This window comes from Somniosus microcephalus, chromosome 5 (genome assembly GCF_052327205.1).
Source record: "Somniosus microcephalus isolate GS21.2 chromosome 5, FLI_Smic_1.0, whole genome shotgun sequence".
NCBI lineage: Eukaryota > Metazoa > Chordata > Chondrichthyes > Squaliformes > Somniosidae > Somniosus > Somniosus microcephalus.
Window position 1 is genome coordinate 50,092,899 of NC_140991.1, and position 17,064 is coordinate 50,109,962.

At 44.6% G+C, this 17,064-nt stretch overlaps 1 protein-coding gene across 5 annotated transcripts in view; it reads right to left on the reverse strand.

Annotated features, from left to right (window-relative positions):
* The window catches only part of pitrm1 (pitrilysin metallopeptidase 1), a 54,387-nt gene that overhangs the window by 18,690 nt on the left and 18,633 nt on the right, over positions 1-17,064 (reverse strand). For all 5 annotated transcript variants that reach the window (XM_085987607.1, XM_085987605.1, XM_085987603.1 and 2 more), the window contains exons 13-19: positions 15,412-15,546; positions 12,180-12,318; positions 10,995-11,111; positions 9,657-9,789; positions 9,380-9,500; positions 7,520-7,596; positions 6,203-6,368 (exon numbers count right to left, since the gene is read on the reverse strand). In XM_085987607.1, coding sequence (XP_085843733.1) covers positions 6,203-6,368; positions 7,520-7,596; positions 9,380-9,500; positions 9,657-9,789; positions 10,995-11,111; positions 12,180-12,318; positions 15,412-15,546 — 888 coding nt within the window. The remainder of the gene's footprint in view (positions 1-6,202; positions 6,369-7,519; positions 7,597-9,379; positions 9,501-9,656; positions 9,790-10,994; positions 11,112-12,179; positions 12,319-15,411; positions 15,547-17,064) is intronic.

Below are 17,064 nucleotides of genomic sequence, written 5' to 3' on the forward strand. Positions count from 1 at the left end.
GCCGCCTTAAACTGCTGCAGTCCGTTTGGTGAAGGTACTCCCACAGTGCTGTTAGGTAGGGAGTTCCAGGATTTTGACCTAGCGACGAACAAGGATCGGTGATATACTTCTAAGTCAGGATGGTGTGACTTGGAGGGGAACTTGGAGGTGGTGGTGCGCCCATGCACCTGCTGCCCTTGTCCTTCTAGGTGGTAGAGGTTGCGGTGTTGGGAGGTGCTGCCGAAGAAGCCTTGGCGAGCTGCTGTAGTGCATCTTATAGATGGTACACACTGCAGCCATGGTAGAGGGAGTGAATGTTTAAGGTGGTGGATAGGGTGCCAATCAAGCTGGCTGCTTTGTCCTGTATGGTTTTGAGCTTCTTGGAGCTGCACTCATCCAGGCAAGCGAAGGGTATTCCATGACACTTCTTACTTGTGCCTTGTAGATAGTAGAAAGGCTTTGGGGAGTCAGGAGGCGAGACACTTGCCGCAGAATACCTAGCCTCTGACCTGCTCTTGTTGCTACAGTATTTATGTGGCTGATCCAGTTAAGTTTCTGGTCAATGGTGACTCCCAGGATGTTGATGGTGGGGGATTCGGTGATGGTAATGCCATTGAATATCAAGGGGCGGTGGTTAGAGTCTCGCTTGTTGGAGATGGTCATTGCCTGGCACTTCTGTGGTGTGAATGTTACCTGCCACTTATCGGCCCAAGCCTGAACGTCGTCCAGGTCTTGTTGCATACGGGCATGGACTGCTTCATTATCTGAGGAATTGTGAATGGCACTGAACACTGCAGTCATCAGTGAACATCCCCATTTCTGACCTTCTTGAACCACTGCGGTCCATGTGGTAAAGGTACACCCACAATGCTGTTTGGTAGGTAGTTCCAGGATTTAGACCCAGTGGCAATAAAATAATGGTGATATATGTGCAAGTCAGGATGGTGTGTGACTTGGAGGGGACCTTGGCGGTGACACTGTTCCCATTCACCTTGTCCTTCTAGGTGAATGAAGGTCGCGGGTTTGGGAGGTATTGCTGAAGCAGCCTTGGCAAGTTACTGCCATGCATCTTACAGCCACGGTATGCCAATGGTGGAGGGAACAGATGTTTAAGGCAGTGGATGGGATGCCAATCATGTAGGCTGGAGAGTGTCGAGCTTTTTAAGTGTTGTTGCAGCTGCATCCAGGCAAGTGGAGAGTATTGCTTCACACTCCCGACTTGTGCCATGTAGATGGTAGAGGGGTTTTGGGAAGTCAGGAGGTGAGGCACTCGCCACAGAATACTCAGCCTCTGGCCTGCTCTAGTAGCCAAGGCATTTATGGGGCTGGTCCAATTCAGCTTCTGGTCAATGGTGGCCCCCAGGGTGTTGATGCTGGAGGACGCAGCATTGGTAATGCCACTGAATGTCAAGAGGAGGTGGCAACGTTCTCTCTTGTTGGAGTTGGTCATTGCCGGACACTTGTGTGGCACAAATGTTACTTGCTACTCATCAGCCCAAGCCTGCTAGATTTTATTGGGAAATAAAAACCTGCAGTTTATTTGTGCATTGTGACATTCTAAATATTTTGCATGCAAATGATTATAAATTGAAGAAACTGCTTTAAATTTTATTTTTTTTAAATAAATACTTGGGCCTAGAAATTCAGTTGGGCCCCGTTTGGGGCGTCAAGCTCGCCTGGGCGCCGGAATTACCGCTGCGAGCGGAGCCACTAGCGCCATCCCGATATTCAGTTTCAGCGCCCCAAACGGAAGCGGGCCGCTAATCGAGGCTCCCCGCGTCTCGCTTGGGGCGCTGAAACTGATTATCGCAGCGCAACGCCACGGCACGCTGCGGTACTGCAGGCCTTCCTCCCACTGTTAAGGGGGAGGTGCCTGCAACAGCGCGAGCCCCGCTCGAGTGCCGGCAAATGAGCCCGGCACCAAGGAGAAGTGCCGGGCTCTCAGAAAACAGCCGGCAATGCCGCGGGGGGGGGGGGGGGGGGGGTGTTTAGGAGGCCGGGGACGGAGGTGCTGGCTGGCAGCCGCCGAAAAAGCGGCCGCCCCGCACTTCCACCTTAATTTGCGCCACTACCGCCACAGGTAGGCCCTGTGAACCGGTCGCGATTTGCGTTAAAGAGGCGGGCGCGACCAAATATGGTGATCGGGGCGGGAGCGGGGCACTGCGCACACCGATGACGTCATCGGTGGCGGCGCAGCGCTACAGGCTAACGCCGCCATTAGCGCCCCGCTAAATATCACGGGCGGTGTGGCCAGTGGCGCTAAAGCCAGAGTGCCCTCTTTGGGCGCTAACTGGTGGCGCAGCCCACTGAATTTCTAGGCCTTGATTTCTCTCTTTTTCTGAACCAGATGCTGCAGGCTTGAAGTTACAAAAGCAGGTTCTGAATCTGACACGAGAAAGATATGGAGTGTGGGGTGCAATGTGCTTAGTGGATGATTTTGAGCTGGTCCTCCTGTAATCTGCTGAATGTGAACCCCTTGAAAATTTGCATTCACAGTTCTTCCCATTCGTCTTCTGAACCTCACAAACACTTCAGCAGTCAAGGACATTGAGCCTCCGATCTTCGAGTAAGCATTCTCCAAGGCGGCCTTCGAGACACACGACATCGCAAAATCGTAGAGCAGAAACCGATAGCCAAGTTCCGCACTCATGAGGACGGCCGGGATCTTGGGTTCATGTCACGCTACATGTAACCCCACCTGACGTAGGGTCATCCAGACTCGAGTCGTCGTTGGCTTGTTCCCTCTACACAGATGCGGCCGGACCTGCTGTGATTTCCAGCAAAAAAGTGTTTTTTTTTCTGGTTTTTGTTTTTCATACAGACCCCAGCATCTGCAACATTTGACCCCTTGTGACCCCACCTCATTGTTCTTTGATGTAATGTTTTCCTGACTGACCTGTTTGGACACCATTCACACCTTTGATTGCTGTGATTATCTCTCTGCCATGGTGTGACAAATGGCAGTTAGAAAGATTGGCCTAGAAATTCGGTTTTGGCGCAGCGAGGGCTTTAGCGCCGGAAGTTAGTGCCGGCGCTAAGTCCCCCTGCGCGCGCCAAAAATTCAGTAGCGCCGCGCCCAAACGGCTGCCGGCGCTACTGAGGGGTCTCATCGCCTCAAAACTGGCGCCACGCGCCGCATTGCGGCGCTATTCCGGCGCTGCGGCGCCCGCTGCGGTGCGGCAGGCTCGGGAAGTGCAGGCCTCCTCCTTCCGTTAAGGAGGAGCTGCCTGCACCCGGCCGCGGCCCGCGATAATCTTTTTAAAAATGAGCCCGGCACCTCGGACAAGTGCCGGGCTTGCTTCTGTTCCGGGGGGGGGGGGGGGGGGCGCGGGGGGAAGTCCGGGGAGGGAGCTGCGGCCAGGCGGCCGGCGGGAAAGCGGCCGGCCGCCGCGGGGCCTTTAATGCGCCGGCGCAAAGTTCTGTAAGGCACCTCTGCCAGAACGTTGCTTGCGGCTGCCACGGGCGAGGCGGCCGCAACTCAATTTCCGAGTTCGGGCGGGTTACCATGGCAACCGGGACGCTGCGCACACCGATGACGTCATCGGTGCCGGCGCAGCGCTACCGGCCTAACGCCGATTTAGGGCCCCTGTCAATTTCTAAACTGGCCATAACTTCGGCGCTAGGCCCTCTAGCGCCTCAAAAGCGGCGCTAAGGCCAGTGAATTTCTAGGCCATTACCTGTAATCATCTGGCATTATTCTCTGACTATATAAGCTGTGTCTTTATGCATCTCTCTACTTCACCTGACAAAGGAGCAGCGCTCCGAAAGCTTGTGATTTCAAATAAAACTGTTGGACTATAACCTGGTGTTGTGTGATTTCTTACATTTGTCCACCCCAGTCCAACACCGGCATCTCCACACCATCTGCAACCATGGAGGCAAACTCGGTGAAAATTCAGTGGTGATGGAAGTGTTTCCAGCTTGTGAAGTTTGGAAGTAGAAGTGCTAGAGGTTGTGGAGCGTTCCTGGGTCTGAAGAGATAGCAGAGGATGTACAAGGTGGAAAGAGCGGAGAGATACACTATTACAAATGCTCTAATCAGACCACCTCATCTAACCAATCATTCTAGTCAGCAATTTAGGTGACCACAAAGACCATGACTGGCTTCACAGTCCCTCTATCCTCAGATAGGTCTACTTCCAAAAGACCAAGCTCCCTCTGCAAAAGATTAGTGCAACTCTCAGCACAACCCCAGCCCGGCACGAGGTTGAAAAGGCCATCAGACAACTGAAGAACAACATGGCCTCAGGAGCAGATGGAATCCCTGCCGAGGCACAAAAGCATAGCGGAGAAGCACTACTGGCGCGAATTCATGAGCTTATTTCTCTTATCTGGAAGGAGGAGAGCATGCCAGGGGAACGCAGACGCCGTAATTGTGACCATCTTCAAGAAAGGTGACAAGTCCGATTGCGGTAATTAAAGGAGTTTCCCTGCTGTCTGCCACAGGGAAAGTCATCGCAAGAATCCTCCTCAATCGCCTTCTCCCAGTGGCCGAAGAGCTCCTCCCAGAGTCACAATGCGGATTCCGCCCACTAAGGGGCACAATGGACATGATCTTCACCGCACGTCAATTACAAGAGAAATGCAGGGAACATGGCCTTCTTTAATCTCACAAAGGCCTTCGACACTGTCACCCGTGAGGGATTATGAAGTGTTCTCCTCAAATTCGGCTGCCCTCAAAACCAACGGTTCCACCACAGACCCAATTCACGTACGAACCGGGGTCAAGCAAGGCTGCGTCATCGCACCAACGCTCTTCTCGATCTTCCTTGCTGTAATGCTCCATCTCACCCTCAGTAAGCTCCCCGCTGGAGTGGAGCTAATTTACAGAACAAACGGGAAGCTGTTTAACGTCCGTCGCCTCCAGTCCAGATCAAAGGTCATCCTATCCTCTGTCGTCGAATTACAGTGTGCAGACGACGCTTGCATCTGCGCTCACTCGGAGGTCGAACGCCAAACCATCGTCAACACCTTCACCAAAGCGTACGAGAGCACGGGCCTTACACCAAACATCTGTAAGACAAAGGTCCTCTACCAACCTGCCCCCGCCACACAGTACTGCTCCCCGATTATCAAAATCCACGACAAGGCCTTGGACAACGTGGACCACTTTCCGTACTTCGGGAGCCTACTGTCAACAAGGGCAGACGTCGATGACGAAGTCCAACACCGCCTTCAGTGTGCCAGTGCAGCCTTCGGTCGCCTGAGGAAGAGAGAGTGTTTGAAGACCAGGACCTCAAACCCGGCACTAAGCTCATGGTCTACAGAGCAGCAGCGATACCCGCCCTGCTGTATCCCTCAGAGACATGGACCATGTACAGCAGGCACCTCAAAGCACTGGAGAGGTACCACCAACGCTGCCTCCGCAAGATCCTGCAAATTCATTGTCAGGATAGGCGCATCAACGTCAGTGTTCTCGCTCAGGCCAACATCCCCAGCATCGAAGCTTTGACCACGCTCGATCAGTTCCGATGGACAGGTCACATCGTCCGCGTGCCCGATACGAGACTCCCAAAACAAGCGCTCTACTCGGAGCTCCAGCACGGCGAGAGAGCCCCAGGTGGGCAGAGGAAACGCTTCAAGGACACCCTCAGAGCCTCCTTGAAAAAGTGCAACATATCCACTGACACCTGGGAATCCCTGGCCCAAGACCGCACAAAGTGGAGAAGCATCCGAGAAGGCGCCGAGCACCTCGAGTCTCTTCGCCGGGAGCAAGCGGAAGCCAAGCGCAAGCAGCGCACGTCAACCCATGCACCCCACCCACCCATCCCTTCAACCACCGTCTGCCCCACCTGTGACAGAGGCTGTAGGTCCCGCATTGGACTCAGTCACCTGAGAACTCATTTTCAATGGGACTGCCTAAGGAGGAGAAGAAATGCAACTCTCACTATTGGCAGCAAGGAGCTGCATCCATTTAATATGGTTGTGGCATAACGCTCCCACAAGTTTTTGCTGAGCAACAAACCTACAGGTCATCAAGCAGTTGAAATAAGAAAGTACAGTTTCTATTTGGCAAATTAAATTCACACCAAATTTTTCACCATCATTAGGTAATAAATCTTGATGCTGAAAAAACAATTATGGTGTACCATTCAAAAACAAAAAAGATAAATTGCCCCATTCAGGTCAATTAATTATTCGTTGTTACTAGTGTATAGAAATCCTATCATGAGGGGAAAGGGGTTGGAGAAAGGAGAAATCATTGATTGAACAGTCATCCTACCTGGCTTATTCCATCAAACATTTCCTGTAGATTTCCTGCTGGGGTTAGAGTCTTGCCAGCTCGAACTGCTGCATATTGCTGTCCAAAGTCCGGAATTCCATTGAATAGCTCCTGGGCGGCCATCATAACTAATACTCTTAAATGTTCCTCATCATCAAAATGTGGACTGCAAAATGCAGGAGTATTATTTACTAGGATGTCTATTGAGTCACAGAACAGTCCAACGCTTAATATTTAAAATTTACAGATCCAGTTTTTCATAGAAATCTTTTAAACATGTTAGTTTATAACTGCACATTATCCAAAGGGAATGTTTAAGATGTTAGATTGCATAGCATAGGCATAATCTTAATTCTTTGAAAAATACTAAACCTTCAGTTATTCTCCCCTCCTCTCCCCAAGCTATTTGTACTTGTTGCACAACAGTATATCCTACATCCATTCTTCTCACTATGCAAATCTGTCCACTATCAGTACATGTTAAATGAGGTTAGAACTACAAAAGAAAGTGCCATTAGTACAACCCTCCCACCTCCATACCATTTGAAGTTATTTTCTTCCACTTTAAAGATCTACGCTAAACACAATTTCACAAAAGAAAAAGTAGGCATGCAACCCATTCTTAGGTCCCTGCCAATGCTTCTTTTGACCCAACAGCCAGAATATTTACGGTAGTGGTACAGATCAACTCACGTCACAATTTTCCCTGCCTTGGTGATGGGCATGGACCACCTATTCTCCAAATAGTGACTGCATGCTCCAGAGATCCCACAATATGGTTAAGGCATGAAAGCATGCTTCAGTTACCAAACAACTTGCATTTATATGGGATGAGTCACAGCACTAAAATCTTACCACAAGTCAGCAGCACTACTACAACAGTTTACCATACCGAGTCTTAAAAATCTGTAAACTATTTAGAGTTCCATCAGTTAGCCTCTATTGCATTACAAAAATAACACTAGATTTTTTAAGCTTAATTTCAATGTTGAGATGTCATCCTGCAAATCTTCCTACCAATTACATTTAGGATTTGAATGTGTATAAATTTGATTCAACATTTATGCTGAACAGTACTAGCAAGTACAGCATTCATTAGATCAAATGCAGTTTAGGTACCAATTTTCAATGAGAACTGAATTTTAGTAGACCAGTCACGTCACCAGTGGCAGAGTAAATGGTATTACTGTAACCTACTCAGTTAGGATTAAGGTGCTTCCACGGCCATGTCCCAGGCTAGCATGGCAAATAATTAATCATAACAGCAAAAAGCTATTCCCACACATGTTTGGAACCCAAGTGTTAATCAGCTCTTACTTGTTAAAAATGTCCGTCCAGAGCTGCATCATGTCAGGCAGGTTTCTGTCCAAACACAGAGAAGTAAATAACACTCCCTATTGTAAAGAAAACAGTTAGTCAGAAATTTTGAAAATATGACAACAAATGTTATGTACACAAGAAAAAAAGAGACAAATTTTAAAAGCAATAAAATGCTAAAAATAGTACAAGGAAGCCAAGATGGCGCTGGAAAAATGATCAGAATAATAGCACGGTATTTTTCAGTTATGGTCAGCAGCAGCAAACAATCAGGACATGTCAGGACAGGTTATTAGAGGTTGAGAAAGTGGCTGATATGCAAAGATTATTAAAATCATTTTTATTACCAATCTAAAAAAGTCTTTTTCGTGTAAATTCAAAGAAAATTGTTAAAATTAATTGATTGTTTGGATCATTAAAACTCAGGGAAACAAAACTAAAAAAATGTTTTATGAATATATACAATTATTAAGATTCTAGACCAATTATGAAACAGTCAACCTAAATGACAACCCACAATTGTTTGCACAGTTCATACACCACTTTTATGGGCCTTAATGCACATCCAAATATTTTACCCAAAGATGTGAGATGCAATGAACATGTGCTAGACACAAAAATTTATATATATCAGCGTGATTAGGGATTTTTCCTGAAGCACCTTAACATACAGTCATCAAGATTCTTTGATGTACTCTGAAGAACTCTTAATTAAATCCCTTAAATGTAGAAAAATATAACTTAGCTTATCAAAACGTCGGACAATTTGAACCAGTGACTTTTTTCATCCAGTTTGTTTCTCCTTGTTTATATTCTACTTCCCCAGAATGCCTATCCATCCCCACATTCCCTCCATTCAACTCTAACCAATTGCTTTTCACAGATGACATCTTATTGGACACATTGGGTTCATTATCTTGGATTGCACTTATCCATATAATATTAAAACTCTTTCCAAACCAGATACTTATCCAGTTTCCCCCCTCCCACCCCCAGAAAAAGACATTACCGGATTTTAATAGGAATTTGTTCCACATTGGGGGAGGGGAGAAGAAAACAATTCTCACATCTTTTGTTCTCCAGCTCAGTTAATTTTGTACTTGTGTCCCCTAAGGCTATGCTTACTGTCCAAGTTAAATCAAATGTCCATATACATTATTTATGCCACTCAACATTTTTAAAGACCTAGATCATCTAGGAATACTGAATTCTTTTTTCCCCCCCCCCCAGTGAAAAGAAGTTCAGTTTTGCAAATCTCCCAGTTAAATCGGAATCCCCAAGTCCAAATATCATCCTCGCCATTCTTCCCGGAACGATTCCTATACATCAGTATCCTGCTGAATGCAGCGCCCAAACATTGGGCTCAGTGGTATAAATCAATAAAACCATTACAATAACCCTCCTGTGACTTTTAATTGGTGCAGTTCCCTTTGAACGGTATCAATCTCCCTTATACTCATCATCTGACCACAAACCAAACGTCACATCTTATTTTACAACTACTGTACTCTCTCCCAAAATATCTGTGTGTGGATATTCGGGGACTTACACCAGATGTCTATGGGACGCCTTTAAACAGTCTTTTCCAATTTATCAACTTCTGCTTGCAACTAGCCAGATAATACCACAAATTCCATAGGCCTTAAACTTCTTTTAAAAGACTCACATTTTGTTCACTCATCCACCAATCCCACAGGTTTGAGTTTGAGATATTACTGCAGATAGATAGATGTGAAGTTTTGCTTGGCTATTTTAAAGTCGAGGAGAAATTCTTCCTTTCTAGCGCAAACTGAAGTAATACCCAGCTCCTGTACTACATTCTGCTATAATTTCTTTGCTAAAATACAGTAATTGCTGTACCTGTTCATACATATCTAGGTTATCAATATCTTGGAGAATCTTAGGTGAAGCAGTCATTCCTCCAGTCTTCAACTCGATCTGCTGATCCTGCTGTCTGTAATTAAGACTCCCACAGCCCATTCTGAATAAGAAAATACATTTTTTAATAAAGTAAAATAAACAGACCTTCAATTTTTTAAACCCATTATAGATTTATCAAATCCTGCAACAAATCTCATTTTCAGTGTTTGGTTAATACAACTATGCCACCACCCAATCGGGTGCTTCAATGACTTACCTTGTGATCACATTGCAGAACAGTGGCACATATGGCTTCAGATCCTCAGGCAATGTGTTAAGGCTAGTGAAAGCCCTGAAATAAACAACTCCATTGGTTGGCTGACTACAATACTGAACAGGCACCTCTCCTCCTAAAAGGAAATACCACAGAATGAAGACTTTATCTATAGCCAAAACACAGTACGTTTCAAAGATATATTTGATGTAGTCCTACAATAGCTCACTAAAGAAATGATCAATCTTATCTCAGATTTTACTGCAAATTTAAATACATACGAGTTAATCTCCCAATATTTAAACATTTCTTTCTTCCTGCATCTGTGTCTGCCTTGCTTTGTCTGATTTCCAGTGTCAACTACTTTCTCTCTCTCTCTACCCATGACTCAAACTCTTAACACTTTTCCTTGTTGCCTCTATATCCTGTCTCATTGGTAAGTTTTCTATCCATTCAGTACCGATTTGTTATGTATAAGTTTGATATTTGGCTGTTTATAACCAAGTAGTCATCTATTTTTCTTCATCATAAGGCTTTTTAAGTGACTTTTCAAAGTGTTGCCATAACCTGTTTCTGGGGTTCTTTTTCATTGAACATATAATTTTAAATTTAATCTAGTTATAAAATCAATCCATCAAGATTGTGAAAATCAACTATTCTCCAAACAAATACGGGGTCACCCATTTAAAACGAAGATGAGGAGGAATTCCTTCTCTCAGAGGGTCGTGAATTTTTGGAATTCTCTACCCCAGAGAGCTGTGGAGGCTGGGTCATTGAATATATTTAAGGTGGATATAGACAGATTTTTGAACTATTGGGGAGTCAAGGGTTATGGGGAGCGGGCAGGGAAGTAGAGTTGAGGCCAAGATCAGATCAGCCATGATCTTATTGAATGGCGGAGCAGGCGCGAGGGGCCAAATGACCTACTCCTGCTCCTATTTCTTATGTTCTTATGTTCTATACCAGAACTTTTACCTGCTGATGACTGCGCACTTGTGCACATTCTGAAAAGGAACTTCAGCTGATAAGATAGATTTGTAGCTTCCACTAAGTAGCTATGAGCTTACTAATAGTCTGAAGACTGAAGTAACCTATCAACCAGCTCCTGGGAAGCCACATGTTAGACCATCTATCACCACTGGCAAAACTGAATTGGATGTGGTCAAGGAATGCACCCAACTTGGAGGTTTACTGTGCAAGGATCAATAAGGAAGTGATGGCTCGCATACAGAGTGCAAGTGTGTTTGGAATCAGCACAGTATCAAGGTTTGCACTAAACTGAAGGTTTAAAAGACAGTAGTTCTTGCATGATAATCCTAACCTGGTTATTAACAGTCTTACCTACATATGCCATCTCTACAGGGGTCAATGGAAACGTTCGTTGAATATCAGAAACTTTAAGTACTGGGAGACTGGACAGATCCGGAGGTGTGTTCTGTGCCGCAATCAGTTCCAGCCCTGAGGAAACAGAATGACTCAATGTGCATATGGAGGGTGAACAGTAATATATTTACAAACATCAGCTCTGAGTAATGAGAAAACAAAGAAGCATTTAACTATAGTAATAATCACAAACCACACTGCTAGAATATTTAAAGCAATGCTTCAGACTAAGGCTTTATGATAGCACTGTCTTCAAGAACCACTACTACATCCCTTATTTCTTGTTTAACCTTACGCTGTGGAATACATTTTTTTTTTAAAACCCTGCAGATATATTGCCTGCCAATCACAGTCAACATTTCTCAGACTGGGAACTCAAGTGACATTTCACTCTCCAGCAACACAATTAAACACAAATGTTGATTCATTGCCCATAAAGCAGTACATTAATCTGAATTGTTGATGGATTAAAAAATATAATTGTCAGTAGTAAACAATATTTTGAACACCTGAAGTGCTTCTGCAACAGCCCATGCCAACGCCACATGGTCAACCCAACATCTGAATCCAGCTCTACAAATTTAGAATGCATTCCAGATTTTAATGAGTAACTTGCTGCGCACACAACTGTTTAAAGATTCACTCAGAGCCCCCCCCCCATCCCAAATGGCCTGGCGGATAAAGGCACCACTGGTATAGTACTTGACCTCATAGACCAGGTTTGATTGCTAGTGTGCAGCATCTAGGGTTCTGCAAATTGGACTCAGCATACCATTCCGGGCATGTCGGGAGAAAGTCACCTAGGGCTCCCACTGCCGATCATCAGTGACTCCTGCTGCAAAGTGCGTACGTGTGGATGTCAGGTGATGACAGCTCAACTACGATGCCCTCCAGGATGAAATAGCCTGCTGACACTCGCAGCCTAGGCTAGAGCAAAGAATGGCCATTTGGGTGAGGTACTACGGGGTTACTGGTGCCCATGGAACAGCACACCATTACAAGTGAGCATTTTCAGAGCCAGAAGGAAGAAAGTGATAACAAAAATAAGTTTTATTCAATAAAATTAAAATGATTTTTTAAAGTAAACTAGGAAAGTAACTAGAATTTGGCAACATTATCCCAACCTCTACAAAAAAGTCACACCTTTTTCATAGATCGCTTTCTTTTCTTCCAGAGAAAGGGAACTGATCTTCTCTTGTAGCTTGCCTTTCTCCACTTTAGCTTGATTTTCCAAATAACCTTCATCTGGACTCATTGACAAGGCCAGCTGGTGTGGATTTTCCTGTAATGCAATAAACATCACAAATTATGACTACAATAACCTTGGCATTAATACAATAGGTAATTTCTCTTGCAAAATACATGGCTTTTTTTTTCCCCAAAAATGCAGTTTTCACAACAAGAGGATGACCTATTTTGAAAACAATAGGAGCCGATGGCTTACATCCAAGGATTCTGATGGAAGGTAGGGAAAAAAATTGGTGGAGGTTGAAACTCAAATTTTTTATTGGTCCAGAAATTTGGGTCCCAACACGCGAGTACACACTGGGTACTCACGCGTAGGCCCAACGTAAGTGCCGGTTTCGTGCATGCACTGCGCATGCGTGGGAAACCAGCACTTCCATTCCCCTGAAAGGGGTTGAGAGGTGGAACGCGTGCGCAGGAGAGGCAGCGCGTGCGCATCGAACTTACGTTTTTTTTTTCCAGGTTTTTCTGGGAGGGTAAGTCTCCAGCAGTTACACTTTTAAAAAGCTAACAAGGTAAGTGGTGAATTAATTAAAATTAAAACATTTTTCCCCACAGGTTTATTATTTCTAAATACTTTAAAGGTAAGTTTATTTTTAGCCCCCTTAGAAAATGTAATTAATTTTTTCAAAAATTTAAATTGTTTAAAATAGTTATTTCATGTAATTTAGAGTTATTTTAAAAATGTGATTTAAAAAAAAAAATTATTTGAAGTTTTAGTGATGTTTTGGGGCTTATACAGGAAACTTTGTTATATCCAGCACCGACGGGACCGATCTATCAAAACTGCCGGACAGACCAGCGTTAATGTTGAAGCATACAGAGATTTGCAGCTCCGTATCTGGCAACAAACACTGTTGCTTAGCAACAGCTTCTAAACAGTCGGCCCTACCTTGGAAGCATCTCTGTTGCTTAGCAACAGCTTCAGAGACTTTGCAGAGCCTGACTGTTGAAAAAAAAGCCACGAGAAGAAAAAAAAACTAACAAAACGGCTCCTGATTTCTGCCGGTAGATCAAGGTTTCCGACATACAACCTCCGGATAAACCAAAGTTTCCTGTAGTATTTATAGGTTTGACAGCTCTTCCTGTCAAACTTATGAATGAAGCATTCCCTGCTACCATTGGCTCTCCATGGCCCATGTGATCCCAGGGGACGCATCGAACTAACTGCGCCCCGGGATACGCAAGCACTGCGCGCCGGCAGTTGGAGCAGGCCCAGGATCGGAATCCCACTCGGGCCCACAGCTCAACAGCTGGCGCGCTAGGTAAGTGCAGGTCGGGGGCTTGCACCCGCAGGAAGCCTCCGACCCGAATTTCTGGGCCAATATGTTTTTTGGAAAGGAGAAATGTACAGGAGGACTCGAGGGTGTCAAATCCCTCTTAAAAAAGAGGCAAGAGATAAGTCAAGAAATTCTGGGCCGGGGTAAAATTACTAAGCAATTTGAGAAATATTAATCAGCATAGATTTGCAAATTAATTGGTAGATTGTACTTGACAGGAGTCTTTGAAGAAATGACAGATAAAGGTAATGCTTGCATGTGGTTTAAATGGTACTACAGAAGAAATCACAGTAGTGTAGTATTTATGGTACTAGACTTGGCAATCTGGAGATCACAAATTCAATTATGCCAAGTTGTGAAAATTAATTCAATAAATCTGGTCATTTGTGGACTGGCAACAAAAAAAAGTGACCATAGAAGCTGCTAGTTCTGTCATTAAAAACACAACTGGTTCACCAACAACCTTCAGGGAAGAGAAGCTGCTACTCCTACCCTGTCTGGCCTACATGCGACTCCAGTCCCATACTGTGTGGTTGACTCTGGAGTGGCCAAGCAAACCTCAAGTTGTAAAAACAATCAATCAATCACGACAGAAGGCGACTTCCATTGCCTTCGCAGGGCAACTGGGGATGGGCAATAAATGCAGCCTCGCTAGTGACATCCACATCCCAAGAACAGAAATACTGACACCTTGTGTAATGTGTCAATTCAATAAATGTCAGCATTTAGCTCTTCCTTCCATGTCACACACTAGAAGCAAATTGTATTTTACATGGCCCGAAATTGGCAGTCAGCAGCAAAGCGACGTCAAAAAAAGCTGCGCACAAAGATCTAGCAATCTCTGTGGTGTGAATTTCAGTTCTCCCAACCTTTGTTTGAACCTGGTGCCAAATCAAGCAAATCTCCAGCATCCAGCAACAGTGATGTCATCAAGCAGGCTGAGCAGCCAATCACATTGAAGAATTCTCAGACAGCAAACCAGGAAGTAAAATGCAGATTCTAATTTACTTTTTTTAATAAATTTTACAGACAGTGAAATAAAGATTGGGACATACATATAGGACTACGGTATCAAACAAACTTAAAAAAATTTTTTTTTTAAAGCCATGTAATCCTTAATCATAGTAATGGAAAAATTTGACATTCCACAAATATAACATTTGTTTTTCAGGGTTCAGCAGTCAATACACCATTAAAAACCCAGTTGTACCTCTTTCAACAAGACTTAACTTTTTTTTTGGGGGGGGGGTTTAAAACAGCAATATTCCACTGTAATAGGGGAAGTTTTTGTCCTTGAGTGTGATTTGAATTGATTGCCGGCTCTGGGGAGTTCCACAGTGCAACCTGTGGCAGAGCAGGGAATGACTGAGCGCAACCTCTGGATTTCCACATTTATCTGTGCATGTGCTAGATCCTGTAGTTGCTGTTAGTTTCAGAGGGGTAATGGCAGCGAACGCCAACAGTTTCACCATCATTACCACCGCAAATTCCGTGCAAAGGTCTAGGAAACAGCATTGCGCAGAAACAAATGTCATTAGCATACATGTTCCTGAACACCATCTTAAATACTATTCATGGAGCTACAATATTTAGCCAGTTAATACTGCTTTAAATAGGATAGCTTCTTCATATTTTAAAATACATCCAAATTCCAACATGGATTCAATTAAAAAGTGACTTTTTAAAAACTAAATCTTTGAATAGTCAGAAACAATTAAAATGTACTGACAATTCTTTATAGATGTTTGATTTTTGAAGAGCAGCATGTATAAGGATAGCCATCACATGGGAGACCTTGACTAAACTGGCATGAAAGGGGGTGAAAAAAAGTTCAATTTCATCACATTTACCTTGAAATAGTGCTTGATTTTATCCTGTAGGAAGCGTGGATTATCTTTCAGGGATTGTCGAAACCTAGCCACCTTCTCATTGATCTGCAGCATCTCCACAGGATCTCCATCATGATTCCAGTTTGTTGCAACATACTAGACACCAGACACATGCAAAGCAGAAAAATCAGGGATCAGCTACTAAAGGAGAATATTTAATTGCTGGCAAATTGAATTATAATAAAGTCACACCTATAAAACAGACGTTGCAATAACATTAAAAAAAATCAAGTAATTATCGCATCTAAAATTATATATTTTGTAATTTCAGTAGGACAATTTAAGTTTCAAAACTAAAAAGATTAATTATCTTGTGTTACACTGCATTTTTGTGCAGAGACACACAATCTACACAAGTGTCACCTGAGTTTCTGATCTACTTATGCAGCATTAACTAGGTACTGCAGAGATGGCAATTAGGAAAAGTTAGATCTCTGGAGTTATAGCATAGTTCTTGCATTGGATAAGCAGCTGGTTGAAATAATGGATCTGCAGGATATGTCGGGGGGGGGGAGAAAGAATTCCAGCAAGACCTCAGTGCTTTTGGATTTAGCCGTGGAGATGCTGGTAGAACACGTTTGTGCAAGGTGGGAATTCCTCTTCCTCTCAGAGGGTCAGACAGTGCAACACAAGAGGTGGATTATGTGTCCTGCTAGTGGAAACAGTGTCTCTATCTAGTCTATCAAAACTGCTCATAACTTTGAACACCTCCATCAAATCTCCCCTTAACCTTCTTTGCTCAGAACAATCCCAGTTTCCACAGTCTCTCCATATAACTGAATTCCCTCATCCCTGGAACCAATCAGGTAAATCTCCTCTGCATCCTCGCCAAGGTCTTGACATCCTTTCTAAAGTGTGGTGCCGAGAATTGGACTCAAGGCAGCATTTAACAGAGCGTGGCATCAAGGAGCCCTAGTAGGTCAACGGGAATCAGGGGGGAAAACCTCTCCACTGGCTGGAGTCATACCTAGCACAAAGGAAGATGGTTATGGTAGTTAGAGGTCAATCATCACAGCCACAGGACATCGTTGCAGGAGTTCCTCAGGGCAGTGTCCTCGGCCCAACCATCTTCAGCTGCTTCATCAATGACCTTCCCTCCAACATAAGGTCAGAATTGGGGATGTTCAGTGATGACTGCACAGTGTTCAGTGCTATTCGCAACTCCTCAGATAATGAAGCAGCCCATGCCCACATGCAGCAAGACATGGACGACGTTCAGGCTTGGGCTGATAAGTGGCAGGTAACATTCGCGCCACAGAAGTGCCAGGCAATGACTATCTCCAACAAGCGAGCGTCTAACCATCACCCCTTGACAATCAACAGCATTACCATCGCCAAATCCCCCATCATCAATATCCTGGGAATCACCATTGAGCAGAAACATAACTGGACCAGCCACAAATACTGAGGCAACAAGAGCAGGTCAGAGGCTGGGTATTTTGCAGCAAGTGTCTCACCTCCTGACTCCCCAAAGCCTTTCCACCATCTACAAAGCACAAGACAGGAGTGTGATGGAATACTCTCCACTTGCCTGGATGAGTGCAGCTCCAACAACACTCAAGAAGCTCAACACCATCCAAGATAAAGCAGCCCGATTGATTGGCACCCCATCCA